The sequence below is a fragment of the Oryzias latipes genome, chromosome 22 (assembly GCF_053564925.1).
Source record: "Oryzias latipes strain Hd-rR chromosome 22, Olatipes_Hd-rR_3.1".
Taxonomy (NCBI): Eukaryota; Metazoa; Chordata; class Actinopteri; order Beloniformes; family Adrianichthyidae; genus Oryzias; species Oryzias latipes.
This window is the reverse complement of record NC_136258.1, coordinates 18425461-18444098: the sequence shown is the minus strand read 5'-3', so window position 1 is coordinate 18444098 and position 18638 is coordinate 18425461. Positions and strand designations below refer to the sequence as shown.

The window sequence follows — 18638 nt, the reverse complement described above, 5'->3', positions numbered from 1 at the left end:
TTATGTTGTGTTTGATAGTTTACTATAAGGTGTAATTTACAACCAAATTTGGTTTGCATAGTCAAGCAAACCAGTAAACTTCAGCAGCAGTTTGTTCAGAACTCAACTACACACCTTTCAACCAGGACCAGAAAGAAGGAGCACATTATACCTTTTGAAATCTTTGCACCGGACCATTCAGCTTTAGGATCAATTTTAAGGTTAGTTTATCCGTTTATAAAAGTCTCAATGGAATTGAATTAAAACAATTTTTTTTTAATAAGAATTGGTTTTAGTTTATGACCCTCCCAGCCCTCAGGTGCAGGTCTGCCGGTGGTCTCCAGGGTCAGAACAAAAATCCACGGCGAGGCCTCATTCCAGCACGGTGGAGCTCGCCTGTGGAGCGACTTGCCTTAGGATGTGAGAGCTTCATCTACTAGGGAGATTTTTAGGAAAAAATTTAAGACTAAATCTTTATAGCTAGGCTTTTAAATAGGTCTGACACTTTTATTTTAATAGACTTCAATGGACTGTTTCTTTCAGTTTGTTTTTCTATAATGTGTGGGTGTGTTGGGGGGCTTTTATCATGATTGTTATTTTTCATAATGTTTATTTATTTTATGTAAAGCACTTTAAAGTGTTCTGAAATAGGAAAAGTGTCCCAGAAACAAAGTTGAATTTTGAATTTGAATGAACTTATTTCAAATCAAGTACAGGGAGTGGAGATTTTCTAGCTCCAGTCACAAGCATGAAGACAAATAGGAATGTTATGGGGATAACTAAACCAAAAAAAACTGTAATAGATTTTAACTTAAGATTTCCAAAAAAATTTAAGCCTGTGAAAAAATATCCCAATTAATATGCATAAAAAAAATGCAAAAACAAAACGTGGAAAAGCTAGAATATAAAGTTATTTTTGTGAAATTCCCATACAAGTCAAAACAGGTTTATGATCTACATGTGTTTCATACCAAAATCGTTTGCATACTTAGGAGTTTTTACTGCAATCTTTTACTGACCCCAGGTAATGATGTCCACAAAAAGAACCCTGTTTTAAAAAAAAAAATCAAACAATTAGTTCTAAATGTTCTGATATTTTCTAATAGTGTGTTAAAACCCCTCCATGTTTTGGTCTTTGTTATTATCAAAACATGAAACTTCGGATAAAAACAGGAATAATTTCCCAATGTATATGTTGGCTTTAATTGAGGATCCAGACTTTGGTTGCCAGTTTAAAAAGCAAAGAGATGGTTCTTCTATGGTTTGATGGTTTCAGCTTACTGGTCATGGAAGTTTGTTTCTACAAATCTCACACACCAAATCAGATTTGGTTTTTTCTTAAAACTAAATTATTTGTATTTGGCACAAAAACTGTGTCTGAAAAGGTTTGCGTACCCTTTAAGCTACTTGCAATTTACAGATAACATCAGTCTGTCACAATTCTAATGCATTGAAAGCGTAGAAAATCTTTCGTGGCAACAATAAAATATAAGTTTGCTCCGAATAAACAAGAAGCAGTTGAGTACCTCACTAAATATGAGAACTTCAGTAAATGCAACTTTCAGCAAAACATTTAAAACGATGTGACTGAATAGCTGCAGTGAGATGAAAACTGAGAAAATAACTGTGTACCCAAATCTTCCCAGCTGCTCCAGTTCAGGCACAGAGGGTCCGTAGGTCTCAACTTGAAGAGGTTTGTAGTGGTAGAGAGCTTCCTCTATCCTAGGCAAAGGCTGCAGAGACACAGTCTGGTTCTGGGGGGAAAAAACACCACACAAATATACTATTTTACACAAAGAAACATGACATTTTTAGTAATTATAGCCCTAAAAACACACAAAGAAGACCTGGCTCCGCATCAACAATGTGGTTAAACAGAAATTGGATTATAATGACAATGAATGTGGTCAACTTTCAATTAGAAACCACATTTCTTCATAAATGTTTTACCATGGAAAAGTCCATGATGATCATATGATAGTAATAATCCAGGTTGACTCACTCACAAATATTGGGACTACAAAAGTTTAGCAAAATCAAGCCAAATTAAAGCATGTTTCATGGCTGATAACGGATAAAAATGAACTCAAATCTAAGACTTTGGAGGAATATTGTGTTTCTATATCTTCCCGACAATGAAGACTGAGCAAGAAATTTGAGATTTCTCAAGGACGCAGTGGAACTGTTCGATTTGAGGCTCTGCCATCAAAGGGGAATTTCCACACAGCGTCAGACTGCTGTGTTTTCTCCAACATTAAAACAGAAAGAAAAAAAACTAAGAGGACAAGCTACGGTCATGAAATAAAAGCAGAATTAAACAGAAGATGTTTAGCCGAGAACAAACCTCTTTTTTTTAAAAGGAAAGCAAATGAACTTAAAGACAACAAGGAAATATAAAAAGATAAGAGAAGAAGCAAAAAAAACCACAAGAAAAGGTAGCAAAGGGAGTACAGAAGAACACAGAAGGGAGCTGATGAAAAACCAAACCAAACAAGTAACATATGCCTCATGACCACAGATTACGCTTCCCTCCCTCACATAGGATTTTGACCCATACAATCACACACAAAACAAATCCAAACCAACACAAATAAAGTGACCAAAGCCTAACTCAAAGTTCCAAAAGCTTGGGATTGTCATTCCCAATGTGTTATTTAAAACTAAAGCAAAGGATAACTTTGTCCAAGTAAACATGAAAGACCTTAAAAAAGTTAAATAGAACAGAAGACTGATGTACATCTTCTGTTATAGTATTCCCTATGATTTATTGAAGGGTTTTCTTTGTGAAGGAAATGTTGGGATTTATTAACACCAATGATTTCTTACACTGTCCAACAGCTTTTGAATATATAGGCATTATATATCAGAAACTAACCAGACTTTTTGATTCAAAGCTTAGGTGCTCAAGGCTAGTCTCTATGTATGGCAGGTAATCCATTTAGAGATTAATGCTTTAATCTATCCTCACAACTCTGCTCTCATTTCCTCAATGACTTCAAATCAGGTTGGTTTGTAAATCCTTACGAGCCAGAACTTGTTGTTTTCAGTGTAAGTCTAAAGTTTGAGCAGGTGAGGAGTGCAGCAGTGACAGTGGCAGTGCATTGACAAGTGGGTTTTTCCAACGAAGAAAGAATGAAAGTTGAATGTCTTTTCGGAACAAAAAATGTCTTTTAACTACAGACTATACACTCGCTGGGAAAACAGGTTCTCTTCTCTCCAACCAATGAGCTTTAATAAAGGCTAATAACATCAAACCAGTAACATCAAACTCAAGCTGGTTGTTAAAAAGAGTTAGATTTTTAGAGTATAATGCAAAAAGACCTGATGAAAAATGCACACTCTAACTTGTGTTTTATAGAATTTTAAGAAAGAATATAAGCATGACATTTCTCTGTGGTTTCTATTTAACCTTTAACCTATTGGTGCCAGTAAACAGTTTGTCCATCCCACTCTTTCCCAGGCTAATCAAACCCAGAGGACTAAACCCAATCCTAGTCACCATCTCCCTTTTAAACTCTCCAATCTCTCCATCCATCTTTATTTTCAGACTTTTACTTCTACTGCTTTCACAGCAAGGTGCTGAGATAGAGGGGTGTGAGAGGCGGTGAAAGCAGACATGTCCAGGTTGGGGGCGCTGTAGAAGCAAGTATATTGGGAGTTGCAGACAGCTGCAGTTCGGTAAATCAGATTTTTTTTTTAATGAGACAAATAGATAAGACGCCGCCCACTCTCCAACGTGTGATTTGCATTCTTTTAGAAGGGCACCTTGAAAGCTGGCATCAGCACATATAAGATCATACAGTAGAGCACAGCCAAGTCTTTCAGAGAACCTATACTGTTCACAAATACAGAATGTGTACCCCCCCCAAGAGAGCCCTCAGCACACCTAATAATACTTGTAAAGCTTTCAGTCATGGACTCATCACCGCCTATTAAAAGCCCGTGTAAGCTACAGCATATGAATGTTGTTTTTGAAATGCAACAGAGAAGGAAAGCAACAGAAGGGGGAGAGATGGCGACACCACACAGGCACAACAAGGGAGACATGGTTGAAGGACTGGGGATCAATGAGATAATATAAAATCGGAGAGCTTTCATGGTCCTTGTGAAATCCAGTCCACATTTGAGTGGAACGACGTTCTGCATGAAAGCAGACTCCTGAGAGAGTAAGCACACATCAATGCCACCCCCCACCCTTTTGTCTCAACAGCTTATTTTACGTAAACAATTTTTAGTGGGTGTTTTTTGACAATTATCGGAAGGACAGTGATTGAAAATTTCCTTTTCGTTTAAGGGTATCAATACTTCTTATTTTAATTTCCTGTGGTCTGACGAGACCAAAAGAAAACACTTTGGTATAAACACCACTTGGAGGCGGAAGAATGCACCATTCCCACAGTGTAGCATGGGGGTGTGAATATCATGCTTTCCTGCAAAGGGAACAGGACGACTGATCTGTGTTGAGTAAAGGATGAATGGGGCCATGATGAGATTCTGGGCCGGAAAAACCTTCTTTTCATCAGTGAGAGCAATGAGGGTAATAATGTGTGGATCTCCATCCGTCCGTCCATCCAACCATCCATCCATCCATCTTCTGCTTATCTGGGACAGGGTCGCGGGGGGAGCAGTCTAAGCAAAGATGCCCAGGTTCCCCTCGCCCCAACCACTTCCTCCAGCTCCTCTGGGGGGATCTTACCCCGAGGTGTTCCCAGGCCAGCGAGAGACGTAGTCTCTCTAGCGTGTCCTGGGTCTTCCCCGGGGCCTCCGCCCAGTGGGACATGCCCGGAACACCTCCCGAGGGAGGCGTCCAGGAAGCATCAAGACTAGATGCCCGAGCCACCTCAACTGGCTCCTTTCGATGTGGAGGAGAAGTGGCTCTACTCCAAGCTCTCCGCAGGTGTCCAAGCTTCTCACACTATCTCTAAGGGAGCGCCCAGCCACCCTACGGAAGAAGCTCATTTCAGCCGCTTCTGTTCGGGACCTTGTTCTTTTGGTCATGACCCAGAGCTCATGACCATAGGTGAGTATTGAAACCAAGATCGATCGGTAAATTGAGGGCTTTGCTTTTTGGCTCAGCTCTCTCTTCACTCCAACGGACTGATACAGCGACTTCATAACTATGGACGCTGCTCCGATCCGCCTGTCAATCTCACGCTCCGGTCTTTCCTCACTTGTGAACAAGAACCCAAAATATTTAAACTCCTCCACCTGGGGCAGGTGTGTGGATCTTTCATAATCAAAAACACATAACAAGGCAATGACAGAGTCGCTACTAAAAAGCATTTAGAGGTTCTGGAGCCAGTCTCTGGACCTCAGTTCAATTGAGAATCTGAGGAAGAAGTTGAAAGCCCATGTTGTCCAATGACAGCCCCAAAAGATCAAAGTTCATAAGACAATTTGCATGGAAGAATGGACCAAAATGCTAGCTACAGTATTAGGGCTGCACGATATGAGGAAAACTCGCGATATGCGATATTGGTGATTAATATTGCGATAACGATATAATTTGCGGTATATAAACAAATATCAAACCAACCAAAAACATAATTTCCATTTCAATGCAACAGTATAAAACTTATACTCCAAAAAATGACCCTTGTCGACATAGGAGGCAAACATCAAACATAAAAGGGCTCATCTGATTGATCAACAAGGTAAACGGGTCCTTCCGATTGGTTAAATGCATAAAGGGATTTATTTCATTTGTTCAATATTTCAAGCTGCCATGAGTTTGTTTTAGCACAATTAACCCTTGTGCTATCTTAGATGACCCCACCCTTACTTTGACGTTTTCTCCCTACCATGACAAAGGTGGATAAAGGTGGAAAGATTTCATGTAATCCATGGACACCAGTGAGGTTCACAAATCATTGAAGAAAAAAGGTTCAGAGCACTGTCTAGTGGGTCTAGATGACCCCACTCCCAATGTTAAAGTGCCTAGGATAGCACAAGGGTCAAGGTAACCATTTATTGCAATTTTCGCCGTCTTTTGCAGTGTGCATATTGCACAGCTTTAGGGCTGCACGATATGAAGAAAACTCGCGATATGCGATATTAGTAATTAATATTGCGATAACGATATAATTTGCGGTATATAAACAATTAGCAAAACAACCAAAAATATTATTCCCATTCCATTACAACAGCTTAAAAATTATACTGCAAATGACCCTTGTTGACATAGGAGGCGAACATACAACATAATAGGGCGTAGGCCTGCACAATATACCGCAAATTTATCGTTATTGCAATTTCCAGCTCTGCAATATGCATATCGCAAAAGACAGTGAAAATCGCAATAAATCGTAAACCTTAAATGTGTAAATACAACCTTAAGGCAGCTTGAAGCATTTAACGAATCAAATAAATCCCTTTATGCATTTGACCAATCGGATGGACGCCTTCACCTTGTTGACCAATCGGATGGAAGCCTTTTATGTTAGATGTTTGTCTCCTATGTCAACGAGGGTCATTTGGAGTATAATTTTTAAACTGTTGCAATGAAATGGGAATGATGTTTTTGTTTATTTTGTTATTTGTTTGTATACCGCAAATTATACCGTTATCGCAATATTAATCTTAAATATTGCATATCGCGAGTTTTCCTCATATCGTGCAGCCCTAATAGGGCGCCATCCGATTAGTTAACAACGGGAAGGGGTCCATCTGATTGGTCAAATGCAGAAAGGTATTCTTTCAATCCATTAAACACTTCAAGCTGCCATAAGATTGTTTGGCCACATCTAAGGTAACCATTTATTGCAAATTTGCTGTCTTTTGCGATATGCATATTGCACAGCTTGATATTGCGATAACGATAAATTTGCGGTATATTGTGCAGGCCTACACAGCTTGATGTCGCGATAACGGTAAATTTGCGGTATATTGTGCAGGCCTATACAGTATGTATACATCTGGAGAACACCTAAAGGAAATGTTTGATGTATGTCATTGCCATCCAGGGTTACATGACAAAGTATTGAGGTGAACTTTTGTTTTTGACCAAATACTCACTTTCTGCACTATCATAAAAAATATATTTTTAAAAATCCTACATTTTTATTCTTCATATTTTGTTTCTGTGATGAAAATGTCAGGTTTCTCTCATATTCTTTTGAAAATATTTTTTTGCCCAACTCTAAATATGAATTTTTCTAAATGGTCACACTGAGCTTTATTAGTTATGAATCCCTCAAACTGGTGGAAAAATATGATGCAGAAGTCCTAACTCAACAAACTTCATTACTCATCACATGTTTATGATGCTACATAATCATTTTTAATACTGTTGTGTTTCTCGCTAATGAAAGAAAAAAAACTGTGTTAGTGCAACAGACTGTTGAGGCACATAGTCATGAATATTTTATGAGACAGAGGTCCCATAAAAGTCAGATTGTCTTTAAGCTACAAGAGCAATGCATCCGTGCCAAAACTAAGGCTGACTCTAGATACGCTTAGGGTTAGGCCATGGGTGCTATTGTCAATGAATTTGTCAAATCTGAATCCATAAAAAAAACTAAAAAATGTTTTATAAACATGTTTCAGTTTATTCCCTTTATTCCCTCCCAGTAGCTTCTTTTATTTTACACCATAGCAACTGGATTCATTATTTTTGCAGATTTCTTTTTACTGTGAAACACAAGTAATTAATATACAAGGTTTAGAAGAACAAGGATGAGAAAAAAGGTTCACTAAAATGCTTCTCCTCCAAACAGGAAAGACTTATCTGTTTGTCCAAGTGCTATTTACCAGAAAAAACTACTCAAGCTTTTGGAAAACTGCATAAATATCAGCACTCTTCAGCATCCTGTTCTTCCCTTAACTCATCAGAATGGTGAGATGCATCAAAGGCAAGGAGATAATATTCTTTTTCCACACTTTCTACTAGACGCCTCCTTAAAAAGATAAAACGTCTACATTAAATTAGTCTTAAGGAGTTCATAGGTCATTCTTCAATGTTTGGTTTGTCCAACATCTCATACAAAATGTTACAATGAAAACAATAGGGAGTGGTCTAGATCAGTGGTCCCCAACCTTTTTAACACTACGGACCGGTATGACGTCACATAAAGTTTTCACGGACCGGTCTTTCAAATGTAGGCTGATGAGTAATATAGCAACACTACAACGAAGGGGGAAAAGAGATGTGACAAAACAAACTATGAGCTTTTATTTTGACACGCATGACATTGTACATCGCACAGGTGTCATTATCTTCTCCCCTTCCCACACTCATGGTGCAAAAAAGAAGTGCTGTCTATTAAATGTAGCTTTCTTTTTTCCCAGAAGTCGAAGGCTCCTCTTTTGTCTCCTGGCTGGGCGTTTTCCCCTTGGCAAAGAAACTTTCCAAAGACGTTTGTTTTTTACTCATTTTGCTAGCTCCTTGGTTTTATTTTAGCGGTAACCTATCATGTGACCGAGAAGAGCGCCTTGGCCTGTGTCTAGAGTGACATAGACGGATGTAACAGAGAATCGGGCAATTTTTCCAAATAAAACATCTTTCAGATTCGGAAATAAATGAGATGGAAGTAATGTAAGTTATTTATTCTTTCTCTGCGACCCGGTACCAAGTGACCCACGAACCGGTACTGATCCGCGGCCCGGGGGTTGGGGACCACTGGTCTAGATGTAATACTGCATAAGATATTAACATTTTAAGTAGATGGAAGAACCTTCCGATTTCCAAATCGTCCGTCATCTGTCCTGGCACTGCCAGTGTTTCTGTGTGGATAAAGAGCTTTGAGCCCCAAGTAGCAAGTGTAAAAACTGCTGCCTCCCTATGCCTTACAGGTTTAAATATAACTGAGGCAGCTGCCTCGGCGCAAAGCCCCTAAAGCTGACAACTCTTTTTTTCCGCTGGGTTGGTCCTGCCTGTTGGCAGTGTTTGTTATGGCCAGCATAAAGAGGGCCAAGTGTAGGGCAGGGGCAGAGGTGTAAATGCCCACATTTGTTGGTGCCAATCAGGGATCTTAGTTCTCTTTACCCCACTGAGGTAACCCCAAATTTTCAGAGAGCCTTCAAACTATCAATACATATGGGAGTAAACAAATTAACCAGAAAGCCAATGACTGAGAAGCTTTATAAAATAATGCAATTTCAGTTTTAAATGCTTGTTTTTTTGTGTCGGAGGATTTTAAATGATATCGCGATATAACAAAAAAATAAAAATAATAATAATATATAATTTTTAAAAAAATCAATTAATCAAGTTGGTCTTTTCTTAAAAAATGCTTAATAGCTGCATCAAATCAATTTAACTACATTCTTTAAAAGCTATTTCTAGTTTGATTTTTGATGCAAGAATGTATCATTTTATTCACCAAAAATACACAATTGTACAGTTTAAATAACTGAATTCATGAAAGCATGTTTTTATATCGAAAACAAAACTTTAACAAGTTAAATCATAATCTTAGCTTATAAATCCTAAATTACTTGATTTGGGTGGGATTCTAAATAACTGCTTTAAAATAAAAAATAAAAAGTGAGAAACACTGAAGAAGAGCGTTGGCATTGAGGCATGTACATGGCAACAAACTTTGCGAAAACCAGTTAGGCCAGTTTGTCTGAGGAAAATAAGGCAGAGCTTGCTCAGTGCTGTTGACCACAGGTCACAGCCGAGCACTTAACCACGTTAAACAGATCTGAAAGAGCTGACATCATGTATGACTGCACCTGTGTGATTTCCATACCTGCCAAACTCAACTACTTAGGTAAAGAATGAAAGAAAGGCAAAGAAAAACCTAAGGTTACTTCAGGCAGCTTCACCCACATGTCCAAAGATACCCCCCACCATTTTTGTTGATAATGTGTATGTGAAGTGTAGGGCGTTTATGTCCGTGTTTGTCTCCTGCTTTCATTAGGTGCCAATACTGGCTTCATCAGGTATGTCAGCTGCTCCGTCACCTGAGGAGTGGATTCGGCTCCAGTGGAGTTGGAACCTGGGCCCTTTCATTTAGGATGGTGCTGAAAGCTATGCCAAGGTTGAAAGACACGGTCAACTACGTTCAGGCATGTAGCAGCTTATGAACAATCTGCACACGGTTAGATAAGAAAGTAATATGAAGCTCACCGCACAGGCAAACTCAATCACATATTACTGACATTATTATGCAAGTTGCTAAAAGAGACACAATGTTAGGCCAGTTGTCCCAAAAGTAAGATTTTATGCTTATCGTTTCTTTTGATTTATATTATTCTAAACATTTTTGGTCAAAGTGACAAAGTTTCTGTTAGTGCAGCGGATGGGAGGGTAACAGTTTTTGTATGCGTGTTCAATTTTTGTTTGACGTTTAAAATTTGTGTTATTCCATATAGCACTCTGTGTTGCCTTTTGCATAAAAAGTGTTTTATAAATAAAGTTTGATTTGATTTAATTCTGTTTTTCTGATCAAAGCAGGTACAAACTATAATGACTCCTATATACATGATGGGCTGTGACTGAGGTTTTATGTCAGACAACAAGCAACCTGTTTAAACACTAGATTGGTGCCTCCCTCCCTTACAGTCTACCTTTTGATATCAGCAGACATCTATTTTAAAAAGACATTACACTTCAAAGGATGTGTACTTAGACTGCTGGAGGGGGGAGCGGGGTGTATTTATGTGTGTGCACCCGCACATGGGCATGTGTGGTTCAATAGAGTTTCTACAAAGTAAGGGATTAGTGAGTGATTCCAGACCATTCCTGAGGCAAGACCAGGCCCATCCCACTTTGCATTACACCTGGACTGAGACAACTTTCCCTCCGTACTTCCTGAACAGTTCATTCAAAACTTATGCAATCATTCTGCTGATTTTAAGAGTGTGGTATGGAGACTCCTTTCATAATTCTGAATATATGAGGGGAACAGTGAGAGCTAGACTCACCCATTTTCTTCCATATAAATCATTAGATAATGCAATGCGAGACTGACACGTGAAAAAGGAAAACGTTGGAAAGTTGAAGAATTCCTTTTTAGATGGTATGCGCGGCTGTAATTTTGGAACATAAGACCAACAGTTATATGGCCTATTAAGCAACACAAATCAGTCAAATAATGTGGTATTACTAAACTACCCAGAATCCCTAGAAGTGCCAAGAGGCATGCGATTGGTCAGAAGGGTTGATGGGAAGTTTTTCTAGCGAACTGTGTTGTTTTTCTTCTATCTGCGATCTCTTTGAAGAGAGTGCAACAAAAAAAAACCTGTTTTACAAAAGTAAGGTAATTAGTAGTGAATTACTTTTCAAAATTGAGGAATGAGTAAAGCAATTTCATTACAATTTAATCCAGTAACTGAAGTAAAGTAATCAATTACTCTTTAAAAGTAATTTCCCCAACACTGACCACTGCAGCCCCCCCAATATGGTAAATGTTTAAAATGTTTGTGGATATGGCTATTTCAGCCAATATGGTTTGGTGCTGAATCCCTGCTGACTACTGGTATTTAAAATGATGTGATAAATATAGGTGACACGAATGTTTGCACAACATAAAAGGTGTTTCAATATTTCCTAAATTGGAAATACAAGATATTTATGCTTTTTCGGAGTAGCATATTTCATCCAAGGCAATCTTTTTATGATGATTATTAAGTTTGTTTAATTAAGTTTAAGGTATGTTGCTTGATGATTACCCAAGATATAATACTTATTAATGTAAATATGACATCATTTATTATTGTTAAAAATAAACATTATCAAAAAGACATTTTCAAATAATACGCTTTTTTTGTTTTGATGAGAAGCATGAACCCCTTTGCTAAAAGAAACCCCAACTTGGCCAATAAATGAGTTCAGAAATCTGCAGGAATCCACCAATCTGTGCTGAAACCCCACCAAGTCAAACAGAAATCCTGCTCTGAAGTGAAGGAAATCCAAACCCACACATTCCCGTGACTGGAGTCACTTCGCCCAGCAGAGCAAATGTGTGGGGAAAGCTCTGCTCCACCAACAGACTCTGCAAGGAGCATAGGAGGAACCAAAATACAAAGACATATTTTCTTTTCCTGGATCGATTCTTTGCTTTCTTTTAGTAGTGGGATAAGGCTTTGGTCTCTTTGCAAAAGAGAATTTGAGTATGTAAATTGTTTATTTCAGCCTTTAGGTGAGCATGAGGCAGATATCTCCCACGCACCACTGAACTGTGGGAAGACAAGCGTACCTCATGGGGGTTGCAGGGGAAGGGGTGGGGATGATGACACAGCCTATCTCATCCTAGTAAAATGAAAATAAACGACTGGAAATCTGAACGAGAGCCAAGTAGAAGGTCCTTGCAGACATGATGGGTAAAGGGCTGCACATTTAGAGGCCTGAGCCCCCATGTTCTGTTTCTGTGGGATCCACTGCCTGCACAGAGGAATGTGATGACATGACTGTGGGGGTCAAGGGAGGTTTTCAAACTAAAGAAGCCCCCAGACACTGAAGAAGATCCTGTTTGAAGGTTTGAGGTTTTATCAACATGGCTGTCAACAAGGTTCTCCACTTATATCAGTGCTGAACTGAAACTCACACCAAATCTGTAACTGGTCCTCTCCCTTTTGGAGTCAGTGTTCATTCATTTATAATTACATCACCTTTACCAACATGGACTCACTGTTACAGTCTACTTTATTGGTGAATCAGAAGGTCATTTCATCCAAACTCTAACTAAATGTATACGACTATGCGACAAGTATGTACAGATTTAGCAAATATATTTCTCAAGGAAGGTTCTTAATTTTTAATCAATAAACTCATTTGTCTATACGTTTACAAATAAAATGTTGGTCTGGTCTGATGTTTTTCAACTGTTATTTAATTATTAAAGTTTAGGAAGGGCATCATGGTCTTTAGGGTTCCTTTAGGTGTCAACACAGCAAATCAATTTCCTCCATCTAATCTTCTTGTTCACACCAACGGCCACCTTGCAGAGCCACTCCGATGAGGGGTGTAATGATACGCTAAAATCTCAATTCGGTTTGATTCCTAATTTCATAGGGCTTGGTTTGGTACATTTCAGTTTAGTACTGCTATTTAATTTCAATTTCAATTTATTTGTTTAGAGGATAAGCCCCTTGAGATGTGTCATCTCGTTTTCAAGGGGGTCCTCAAAATACAACAAAACAAGCAAATAAATAAATAACCGACAGATACAGCTGAGTTTTACATATATCAAAACAAGACAAAAAGAACTTAAAATTTACAAGACAACAAACAGGCACACACCCACACACACACACACAAACATAGGCATTTAATGCACCTACTAGTAATTAATAATTAATTTAAGGTAAGGAAATAAAATAATAAATAAAAGGCAGAAAAGAAATCAAATTAAATCAAAAACAGTTACATGAGTGTTGAAGATGAACTAAACAGGCATTTTTAAATGCAAAGAATGAGGTTAAAGAGCGAATGGATAGAGGAAGATTGTTCCAGTCGGAGGGAGCCTTATAATTAAATGAATATTTTCCAATTTGTTTTTTAACTCTTGGGACAGCAAAAAAAATTTGATCTGCATGACGTAAATTATAAGAAGACTGAAAAGGAGTTAAATATTGTTTGAGATAGTCTGGATAGCTAAGGTTAATACATTTGAAAATGAACAATAGCCAGTGAAATTGACGTCGAGAGGATAGGGGAAGCCAGGACAGTTGCTGAAACATAAGGCAGTGGTGAGTTCTAAATGGACAACGAAGAATAAACCGACACAAGCTGTTATAAATAACGTTCAGTGGTCGGAGGTTAGTGAGAGTAGTGTTTTGATAAATGATGTCACCATAATCTAAAGTCGGGATAATCAGTTGTGAGATGATTTTCTTCCTGACTGAGAGAATAAAACAATTGATTGATAGATAAAGTAATTTTAAACGATACGAAATTTTGTGGACAATGGACTGTATATGAGCACTAAAAGAGAGAGAGGAGTCAAGCCACAAACCAAGATATTTGAATTTTTCTGCTACTGAAATAAGTGACATGTCCAGGTAAGTTAAATGTATTTCACTTGCAGCTACAGGACATAGTCTTTTTTGAAACAACATAAAATAGGATTTAGATTTGTTGAGTAGAAGTTTATTGGATTGTAACCACAATTGAACAGAATTAAAATCATGTTGAATTGAATTCTGAATGTCAACAATGTTGGATTTAGAGGAGTAAATGACAGTATCATCGGCATAAAGTTGAATATTGCTGTAAATGCATTTAGTTGGAAGGTCATTAATGAAAATAGAAAATAAGAGGGGACCGAGTGCAGAACCTTGTGGAACGCCTTTGTCTACGCTTAGAAAGTTGGAATAGCTGCCATTAAAAAGCACACACTGCTGACGATGATGAAGGTATGAGTTGAACCAAAGGAGCGAGGATCTATCAAGGCCAATTGAATGAAGTTTGTCCAGTAACAGATAGTGATCTACCATGTCAAAAGCTTTGGTAAGATCAATAAATAAGGCACCAGTTAACATGTTATTATCAAAACCAGAGAAAATATCATTGGTGAATTTTAACAAAGCTAAAGTTGTGGAGAAATGCTTTCGAAAACCGGATTGGAAAGGAGATAGAATATTATTAAGTGTTAGGTATTCTGAAAGTTGATTAAAGATAATTTTTTCATATACTTTGACAATACTGTTGATGATTGAGATTGGTCTATAATTGCTCATGTCATTAGATTTCCCTCCTTTATGAAGAGGTATAACTTTTGCACGTTTCCAAGCCAAGGGGACTTCAGCCGTGGTAAAAGAGAGATTTAAAAGAGCAGCCAAGGGAAAACAAAGCACATGAGAAGCAAGTTTAATAAATTTTGCTTCGATGCCATCTGGACCAGCACTACTGGTAGATGAGAGCTCATTTATGACCTGTTCTACATCAGTCGGATTGACCATTCTGAAGGAAAAGGTACTGTCACAGGACAAGTTAACACAGTGAGAAATGGAATGAGAAGGAGATTCAATAGGAGGTGATATTGAGAAATGCTGACAGAATGCCTCAGAGATAACAGCCGGATCATTTGTACACACATTGTTAATAAGCATATTAGTTGAAGCAGAATCAGTTTTTCCTAATAGGTTGTTAATTTGCCTCCAGAATTGTTTTGGATTATTAGCACTGTTAGATAGACTATCTTTGTAATAGTTCGATCTAGCATTTCTAGTTCTTGTAGTGCAGATATTTCTTAAACGTTTGTAAGCATCCCGATCAGCAGGGTCTTGAGTACGATGGAATTTCTCCCAAGCTTTGTCCCTCTGTCTGAACAGACTAATCAGTTCTCCATTTACCCACGGCATCTGTTTGCCTTTTACTCGGATCACAGTTGGTGGTGCATGTTTATCAATAACATTCAGTAACTCAGTGGAAAAATAGTCCCAAGCTTCATTCATGAAAGGAATTAAGTTAAGTTTAGCCCAATTAATATTAAGCAAATCTTCAATAAAGTTATCAATATTTAATATTTTTGTTTGTCGAACTTTGACCAATTTTGGGGGAAGACGAGGAGTTTTAATTTTCCAAATGCAATATATGATACAGTGGTCACTGAAGCAATCTGATAGGACAAATCTGCCTGATATTAACTGCTATTTCATGAACTATTATTTTATTGTTATTTATTGTGTGTATTTTGCTGCTGGACACCTGAATTTCTCCCTTGAGAGATTAATAAAGTTTTTTCGGTATAAAAAACTAAGGCAGAAAAAAATTACTTACAAAATGCATTTATTGGTTTTACATAACAATAAATAAAATTGACCTATGTAGGTGATCTGCTTAATAAAATAAGAAACTATGAGCTGCCAGGAACCAAAAACTTTGGATACTTAACACTGGCCTGAAAAAAAAAACATTTTAACATGCACTTTTTTTTTTCTTGTAGACCCGATTGTTATAGTCGGGTGATGCTGTTTTAAGTTTGTTAACAGATTAGATGTGTTACCTTAGGCATATGCTATCTTTGTGTAACAATGTTTAAACACAGCATTCGACTTATCCAATTGTCTTTTCCCTTCATGAATGATGACAACAAAGTGTTCCCACACAGGAGAGCGTAAGGAGATGGGGGGGGGGTCCTCATCTCTGGCCTCGCGTCTGCATTAGCCATGTGTTGACATGCTTACTGTCCGTCACCTAATTGCGTCTCAGAGGAAACTCACGGCTAACATTACTTCCACCTCGTCGCAAATTTAATACAGTGGCGACCTGGGGGTTAGCCCCACCTATAGCCACTAAGACTCATGGGAAGTGTGAAATCTTGTGTGTTGAATCCTTCACCATCAGAGAGACATCACAGAGAGAACTATGAAGAGAAGTGAGGTTCATGTTGTTACGCTGTTCGTGTGTGTTCATAATAAATGGATTTTAATGTCGGAAAGGAGATGGAGCAATCTATTTCTCTTTCTACTCTCTCTGAGACTGTTTGAGGACGTGTGGAGTATGGGGCAAGGACAGTCAACGCAGCTAGTTGATTAGCAGCTCGACTCTCGTTTCCCCGCTACGAGTGCCAAAGCTGCTGGGTCGTAACAATGCATATGCGGGGAAAAAAAGAAAAAAAGGTACCAAAACGGTACAGAAGTGACTCAAACCGAAACTGCCGTGCCAAAAAAAAAAGCCTGGCCTTTTTCCCATCATCCCTTTGTTTACACTCTCTCCCGCTAGCTTACAGCCCCTCACACCCACAGCCTAACACTTGCAGTGCAACAAAATGGCAAGCAATATTGGGGATATCCAGCCGTTCAGTTTCACCTGACTAAGTGTGCAGGAGCAAACTAACTATTTTCTATTTTGTTTGTTAGTTTTTTTTTTTTTCTTAAAGTCACTTCCCTCAGTTTATACTGGATCATCACAGATGAGTCATTAGTTGGGAAATAAAATATATAAAGTAATAAATCATCGATATCATCGTCCATCAAACAAAAGCAAACATCGTCAACTGCCAATTTAAGGGACATCGCCCATCCCTAGTTTTAGCCCTAAAATAGGGTTTTAGCAATCCCACACTTATTTATATTGTGAATTGGCAATACGACAAAAGTGGAGATAAGGATCCCAAATCTTACAAACAAAAATATATAAAACTATATGCTTAACATAACCTTTCATGAAGTCCACAGCATCTTCCAGGCTAATAAATGACTACATTAGGCCTGCACAATATACCGCAAATTTATCGTTATAGCAATATCAAGCTGTGCAATATGCATATCGCAAAAGACAGCAAATTTGCAATAAATGGTTACCTTAGATCTGGCCAAACAATCTCATGGCAGCTTGAAGTGTTTAATGGATTGAAAGAATCCCTTTCTGCATTTGACCAATCAGATGGACCCCTTCACGTTGTTAACTAATTGGATGGCGCCCTATTATGTTGCATGTTCGCCTCCTATGTCAACAAGGGTCATTTGTAGTATAATTTTTAAGCTGTTGTAATGGAATGGGAATAATATTTTTGGTTGTTTTGCTAATTGTTTATATACCGCAAATTATATCGTTATCGCAATACTAATTACTAATATCGCATATCGCGACTTTTCTTCATATCGTGCAACCCTAGACTACATTAAAACACAATGACTGCCAGATCCGGTTATTCAGATTTTAAATATTGAATAGCTAAAGGGGGACAGAGTTTGAAATCATTATTAAGGATAAATGTGGGTTTGGAAAAACCTAACCAACTATTTTTCTGGCACTATGGTGAACCGTTCAATCAATCAGGATTTCAGTTTACAGTATTTTGTGAATTTACCATTGTATTTTGGATATTTGGTATCATATCTATTTAAGTAATAATGAAAATGCTCTTTGTCTATGTTCATTATAAATCTTTAGGTCTAAAGGAATTTTCCATTCCCATGTTCAGGTTTTTGTGGTTTTGTAATAACTTAAAGCTTGGAGGAAGACAGATGGCTGTTCAAGTGCCTTCCTTCTGCTGCTTTAAACTGTAAAGGCCTGTGATACTGTAAACCTTTGGCATTAAGAAGAAAGACATTTACTGACATTGCATGAACAAACCATATCCCATCTTACATAAACAATTTCATTTCAAGTTTTACTCACCATTTGAATTCCAGTAGAGAACAAACTTGTAGGCTTTACATTTTGCTTCTGCTGCTCTATTTCAGTCTCCAGCTGAGCAGCACGGACTTTGTGCTGAGCGAGTAAAAGAGTGGCAGGAAGCTTAGACTTTTCCTGGAGAAACAAAGGGAATTTAGCTTTTTATTAGCAGTTTTCATTATTAAACTGCAGCTTAGACAACAAAAGCTGTTAACCCACCTACAAAACTTTATCTCTACGTGTTGATAATTAGCAGAATAAGAAAACTCCACACTTACCGTTTCATTTAATGTACTTTTATTGAGTACATTTTCTTTTCATAGTAATATTTTTGTATGTTGCAAAAGCGTTGGCGTGTCTGTACAGCACTTTGTATTGTGTACCAAATATGCTTTATGAATAAATATTGTTTTTGCAGTGTATGTGCAGAAGTTTGAAGGTTTTATTATGAAATATTACATCATATATAAGGTCGCTTTTTCTTTTTAATCACAGATTCAGGTCATCCGGTCAGTGGTTTAAACGTAAGCTCAGAGGGTAGCTGGCTTTTCCCGTAGATCTTCTAAAACAGAATCCAACCTTTTGACTTTGACTTGGTCTTTGATACAACTTTGTAACTTAAAATATTTACATTTTAATATTGGAATTA

General features: G+C 37.8%; 1 protein-coding gene across 1 annotated transcript in view; it reads right to left on the bottom strand.

Moving 5' to 3' along the window:
• Positions 1 to 18638, bottom strand: part of mnat1 (MNAT1 component of CDK activating kinase) — a 39322-nt gene that overhangs the window by 12062 nt on the left and 8622 nt on the right. The window contains exons 6-7 of the mRNA XM_004082279.5: positions 17993 to 18124; positions 1612 to 1733 (exon numbers count right to left, since the gene is read on the bottom strand). Of these exons, the coding sequence (XP_004082327.1) occupies positions 1612 to 1733; positions 17993 to 18124 (254 nt within the window). The remainder of the gene's footprint in view (positions 1 to 1611; positions 1734 to 17992; positions 18125 to 18638) is intronic.